This window comes from Lactuca virosa, chromosome 3, assembly GCF_052849685.1.
Source record: "Lactuca virosa cultivar CGN04683 chromosome 3, Lactuca_virosa_CGN04683_v6, whole genome shotgun sequence".
NCBI classification, from domain to species: Eukaryota; Viridiplantae; Streptophyta; class Magnoliopsida; order Asterales; family Asteraceae; genus Lactuca; species Lactuca virosa.
The window spans coordinates 225,422,931-225,429,700 of NC_136428.1; the positions used below are offsets into that span (position 1 = coordinate 225,422,931).

At 30.4% G+C, this 6,770-nt stretch overlaps 1 protein-coding gene across 1 annotated transcript; it reads left to right on the forward strand.

Moving 5' to 3' along the window:
• Window positions 1–357: 357 nt before the first annotated feature.
• On the forward strand, window positions 358–6,336 carry LOC145167024 (protein CLAVATA3 INSENSITIVE RECEPTOR KINASE 5-like). Its single transcript, XM_079086102.1, has 11 exons — window positions 358–609; window positions 692–824; window positions 924–995; window positions 1,094–1,237; window positions 3,186–3,257; window positions 3,979–4,038; window positions 4,113–4,213; window positions 4,310–4,456; window positions 4,953–5,294; window positions 5,404–5,783; window positions 5,906–6,336. Exons 1-11 carry the CDS (start codon window positions 504–506, stop codon window positions 6,227–6,229), a joined length of 1,881 nt encoding a protein of 626 aa, XP_078942228.1. The 5' UTR covers window positions 358–503; the 3' UTR covers window positions 6,230–6,336.
• Window positions 6,337–6,770: the final 434 nt, after the last annotated feature.

Here is a 6,770-nt window from a genome sequence, read left to right on the forward strand (position 1 = left end):
ATTTCTTTGTTATATCATGTGGGTGCATAATAATTTTAATTAATTTCAAAAAAAGTTTAATTTTTTGGAGTGATACTATAAAATAAACCCCATAATCTCCATCTGTTAATACTTTTTAATAGTATAGCAAATGCTTGATTTAAGCAACAAAAGATTAAAGGGGAACAACATCAACCATCATTTCTCTCTCTCCTCAATAATTTTACCTTTATTTGTTGGTTGCTTTATTTTAGTTTAAAGTTTACTCAAAAATGTCAGGGCAAATGAGAAAAAAATAATATTTTTTTTAATTCCCTTTTTTGCCCCTGTCCCATAGCCAGGCATGCTTCTTCTCTTTATACTACAAAAAAACAACACAAAAGAGCTCAGCCTGCTTTTTCTTGGGTCTATCAGATGATTGTGTAAATTTTATAAACACACCAATGCAACTTCATTCAACAATATAAAGATTGATTTCGAAATTCGAATCATTCGAAGAATTGAAGTCATAAGTTTCCATTGAAATGAGAGTGAAACGAAAGATCGCTGATTTCTTGTTCTTGATATGTTTCTTGACGTTTTCGAGTTGTTCTAATGGCTTGCTCTCTCCTAAAGGTGTTAACTTTGAAGGTAAATTTGTTTCTTTTTTCATGAATTCGTCTTCTTCGAAGGTTAAAATCGAGATTTTACATCTGGGTTTTTGAATTTTCAGTGCAAGCGTTAATGGGTATAAAAGCTTCGTTAATGGATCCTCATGGTGTTCTTGAAAATTGGGATGCTGATTCTGTTGATCCATGTAGTTGGACTATGGTTACTTGTTCTTCGGAATCTTTAGTCATTGGGTTGTAAGTATTTCTTCACACACTTATAGTGTTTTAGTGTGTGTGTTTATGAGAATAAATATTTAAATTTTAAAAACTTTTTTTTTGTATGATCGTTTTCAGGGGAACACCTTCACAGAATCTATCGGGTAAACTTTCATCAGCCATAGGCAATCTAACCAATCTTCAGATTGTGTAAGTGTCAAAATCAAATCATTTCAAAATCTATGAAACAGTCAAAATAAGTCAAATGGGTATCTTTTAATTCAACTTAATGATTGATTTTGGTGCAGATTGTTACAAAATAATAACATCACAGGGCCAATCCCTAAAGAAATTGGTGAATTAAAGAAGCTTCAAACAATTGATCTTTCTGATAATCAATTCACTAATGAAATCCCTTCTTCTTTAGGCCACTTGACAAATCTCCAATACATGTAACGTTTTTTAAATTATAGCAAATTAAAATCTTTTTATGATAATGTTGTTGTAAGGGAAAATGACATAAAAGCCCTTAAGTTTTCACAAAAATGTCGGTTTACCCTTGGACGTGTTTTATGTCCAGTAAAACCCGAAGTTTTGTTTAATTTGTTCATTTTTACCCTTGTAGCCGGTTTCCAGGTAACCTATCGGTTACCTAATGTCATTAAAGCCCTTGAATTTTCAAAAATGTTTGGATTTACCCTTAAGTTTTTCAAAAATGTTCGGATTTACCCTTACATTGATTGTTGTTGTTATTATTATTATTATTATTATTATTATTATTATTATTATTAATACATTTTTAATTGTATAAAAATATTTTATACATACATTTTTAAATGTATAAAAATATTTTATACATTTTAATACATTTTTAAATGTATAAAAATATTTTATACACACATTTTTAAATGTATAAAAATATTTTTACTAATATAAATATATTTTTAAAAATATATGTACTTGTATTTAGTATTTATATACATTTGGAAACCCTAAATCTTCATCTATAATTGTTGAATCAAACAGAAAAAGCTTGATAAAGTAAAAAAATGTCGTCAATAACTGATTTTGCAAAAACAAATGCTTCAGATCAATATAAAAATTAATGCATTTCGTGAACTTTTTTGTGAACTTACAACAATCATAAATGAAGTTTACACTCGTATTTGACATTTCGTTATCAATTTTTGAGATAAAAACAGTTAATGAATGATTTTAAGTTGATAATACTTAATTTTTACAGTGATCAAGTGTTTTTGTCGAAGTTTTTTTGAATTATATTCTGTATATTTTCCATTTACGAGTGTTATTTGTTGATCATTTATTGTTATCTACTAACTATTAACCTAATATAGTTGAATAATAGAGGTTTTTTCAAATTTTATAGTAAATCTTATCTGTAATCGAGTGTTTTTATTGAGGTTTTCTAATTACGAGGGTTTTATAATTGTTACGTTATGTTTTTAATTAATGAATATTTATTTTGCTTATATATTTAGTATGATGTTTGATAATAAATATATATTTATACTTGGTAATATGTACAAATACATATAATTATATCTTTTATATAATATAAACCATATAAATACATATTTTTATATTTATATGTATATAATATATTTTTATATGAAATAAATAAATAAATAAATATATATATATATATATATATATATATATATATATATATATATATATATATATATATATATACTTATACCTACTAAATACAAATAAATACATTTTTAATATATAAATACATTTCTATAGGAATACACGGGCTTTCAAATGTATATATAAATATTAAATACAAGTATATATATTTTTAAAAATATATTTATATTAGTAAAAATATTTTTATACATTTAAGAATGTGTGTATAAAATATTTTTATACATTTAAAAATGTATTAAAAATAATAATAATAATAATAATAATAATAATAAAATAATAATAATAATAATAATAATAATAATAATAATATTATGTATAAAAATGTATTAAAAACGTATGAAATATTTTTATACATTTAAAAATGTATGTATAAAGTATTTTTATACAATTAAAAATGTAATAATAATAATAATAATAATAATAATAATAACAATAATAACAATCAATGTAAGGGTAAATTCGAACATTTTTGAAAAACTTAAGGGTAAATCCGAACATTTTTTAAAATTCAAGGGCTTTACTGGCATTAGGTAACCTAGGTAACCGGTAGGTTATCTGGAAACCGGTTACAAGGGTAAAAATGAACAAATTAAACAAAACTTCGGGCTTTACTGGACATAAAACACGTCCAAGGATAAAACCGACATTTTTATGAAAGCTTAAAGGCTTTTATGTCATTTTCCCTTGTTGTAAATATCTTAATTTCGGTTTTTTTAACTTATTCAGGAGGCTTAATAACAACAGTCTTTCAGGACCAATTCCACAATTAGTCGCTAACATGACACGACTTGCCTTTGTGTAAGATTCCTTTACTCTTGATTAAGATCATAATGTGGGACCCACAATAGGGTAATTGGTTTAAAAAGTAACAAGTTATTCAGGAAACTAGTGATTTAATAAGAAACAATCTAAAAGTACAAGGTTGTAATAGAACTTAAGAAGTAATGTAAGTGAAGTACAATATAGTAATTATAAAGTACTATGTTATAATAATAAGAAAAAAAATTACATTTTTGGTCCATGGGTATGGTTGATTATTTAATTTTGATCCAAAAAGTTTTATCTTGCAATATTAGTCCATATTTAAGGTTCATGTAACTACATGTTTTTTGTTTTTGTTCAAAGTATAAAAAAAACTATATTTTGTCCCTAAGTATAACAGAATCTTGTAATTTTGATCCCAAAAATATTATTATTTTAATTAAAACGGAGACTAAAAACATTTTAAAAGAAAACTAAAAAGAGGACAACGTATGCAAGAGAAAACTTTAAAGGAGAAGAACTGAAAAAATCGGCTATATATAGTGACCTCTTTTACTTGAAAAACTAAATAGTAAATACAATGTTGTAATAAAAAATAAAACTGAAAAATATATTGTTATTTCTTGTGTTTACCCTTACAAAAAAAAGAAAAAAAAAACCTTAAAAATTCTTATATATGTTGTATTCTTGTGCATGGGTAATCATTTTCTTTTTCTTTTAACAATAGTATTTTAACATTACCTATTCATGTTTTTAGTGACTTGTCCTTCAACAACTTAAGTGGCCCTGTTCCCAGGTTTCCTTCCAAGACCTTCAAGTAAGCTCACTATTACCCCCCCCCCCCCCCCTAAATTGTATATCTAATGGTTGTGTATGCAATATCTATTGCAGCATTGTTGGGAACCCTTTAATATGCCAAACAGGGTCCGAGCAAGAATGTTATGGAATGACACTTATGCCCATGTCCATGACTTTAAACACTACTAATCAAGGTACAATATTGTGCACATTTTATTGATTTAACAAATAAAAAAGTGTTCCTAAGTATCTATAGTATCAGATTTTCATTTCTTCTATTCTTTTTGAAGCTAATGGCACTTTGGCAAAATCGAAAGGTCACAAAATCGCTCTTGCCATTAGTACAAGCCTCGGATGCGTCTCTTTGCTCATCTTTGGACTCGCGCTCATTTGGTGGAGGCGGCGACATAATCAAGAACCCTTCTTTGATGTCAAAGGTTTGTTTATTATAATATTGTCATCAGTTAATAGTTAATAGTTAACAGTCAACTGTCAACTTTCAACCGGCACCTGCCACCTATCAAATTGTTAAAATGTTACTCATTATATGTGAATTGTAGACTGTCATCTATCACCTGTCACGAATCAAACTGTCAAACTGTCAACTGCAAACTACTAACTTGTGTCACCAGGTAACTAACTTTTGTCACAGTTGACTGTCACCGGTCACTAGTCAAATTGTTAAAATGTTATCTGTCGTTAACTGTAAATTGTCATCTGTCACTTGCCAACGAATCAAAATGTCAAACTGTCAACTGCAAATTACTAACTTCTGTCACCAGTTAACTAACTTTTGTCCACGGTCACCAGTCACCCGTCAAACTGTTAAAATGTTATCGGTTAACTGTGAATTGTCATTTGTCACCAGCCACCTGTCACAAATCAAACTGTCAAACTGTCAACTGCTAACTTCTAACGTTCTTGACAATGCAGATAAGCATCACGAGGAAGTTTCCCTCGGAAATCTAAGGAAGTTCACATTTAGGGAACTTCAAAGCGCAACACACAACTTTAGCAACAAGAACATATTAGGAAAAGGAGGTTTTGGGCACGTTTACAAGGGTCAACTCCAAGACGGGAGTTATGTGGCGGTGAAGCGCCTCAAAGATGGTGGTGCCGCCGGCGGAGAACGTCAGTTCCAAACGGAAGTTGAGATGATCAGCCTGGCAGTTCACCGGAATCTCCTCAGATTATACGGTTTCTGTATGACCCCAACTGAAAAACTCTTAGTCTACCCTTACATGTCAAATGGAAGCGTTGCCTCTCGTCTAAAAGGTATATACATAATACATAATACACCATTTTTTCTCCATTATCAAACCTGCAACTCATCGTATAAGTTTCTAGAAGTTAAAATGTCGATTTCTTTGCATGATTTTGTCAGCGAAACCAGTTTTGGATTGGGGAATAAGGAAGAAGATCGCATTAGGAGCTGCGAGAGGATTGTTGTATCTTCATGAACAGTGTGATCCGAAGATTATCCATAGAGATGTGAAAGCTGCGAATATATTGCTCGATGATTTTTGTGAAGCGGTTGTTGGTGATTTTGGGTTAGCGAAGCTTTTGGATCATCAAGATTCTCATGTAACGACGGCGGTGCGTGGAACCGTCGGCCATATTGCGCCGGAGTATCTCTCCACCGGTCAGTCGTCGGAGAAGACGGATGTTTTTGGGTTTGGGATTCTTCTTCTAGAACTGTTAACTGGACAACGAGCTTTGGAATTCGGGAAAGCTGCTAACCAGAAAGGAGCAATGCTTGACTGGGTAATTAGCTTACGTTGTTCTTCATCTCCGGCGAGTTAACTACCATCGCTAGAAAATCAAGATTCCGACTTTCTTTTCTTAACGGGAATTAATAGTTTAATACTATGATTTTGTTTTTTCAGGTGAAAAAGATTCATGTAGAGAAGAAGCTGGATTTGTTAGTTGATAAAGATTTAAAGAACAATTATGATAGGATTGAGTTAGAGGAAATCGTGAAAGTGGCGTTGTTGTGTACTCAATATCTTCCTGGACACCGGCCTAAGATGTCGGAAGTTGTACGGATGCTGGAAGGGGATGGACTTGCAGAGAGATGGGAAGCTTCACAGGGAGTTGAGTCGAGTTCAAAGTTCCGGACGCCGGAATTGTCGTCGTCGGAGCGGTATTCTGACCTCACCGATGACTCTTCTTTGCTTGGACAAGCGATAGAACTCTCTGGGCCCAGATGAATCTTGAATTTCAAATAGGAATTATGGGAAAAACAGGGTTTGTAAAGGTTTAAATTTTCAAGTGTAGTAAATTTTGTATTTGAGTTATAAAAAAGTAGTATTTTTTATATGCTATCAACCATATAGGTTCATTTTTTTTAATTTCTTGGGAAAAAAGAGTTAAATTTTGTTTTTTTTGTTTCGACGTCGCACCAAAATTTCCTTGTCTTTTTTTATTTTTATTTATTTTTTATTTTTTTTATTTTCAAGATTTTCAAGTCTTTATTTTATATTTTAGTTAATATTACTCGAATTAGAGAGAGAAACTATTGTATTGAATTAGCTTCATGATCTAGTTCTTACACTATCTATAATGATATAACAGACATAATATATATTTACAATATTGAACCCTGAACTATTTACATATGTACAACTCTATTCCTAATACCCCCCCTCAAGGTGGCAGAGGGGAATATATGTTCTTCAATGCCATCTTGCTCATATTGCAGCTTTGTCGATGGAAGAGGTTTAGTAAACATGTCAGCTAACTGAAAACTGA

Excerpts from the sequence above, each read along its gene's own strand:
- LOC145167024 (XM_079086102.1), top strand. The coding sequence starts at position 504 with ATGAGAGTGAAACGAAAGATCGCTGATTTCTTGTTCTTGATATGTTTC. Across the intron at positions 825-923 it reads GAATCTTTAGTCATTGGGTT|GGGAACACCTTCACAGAATC; the intron begins GTAAGTATTTCT and ends GATCGTTTTCAG. Across the intron at positions 3,258-3,978 it reads ATGACACGACTTGCCTTTGT|TGACTTGTCCTTCAACAACT; the intron begins GTAAGATTCCTT and ends TCATGTTTTTAG.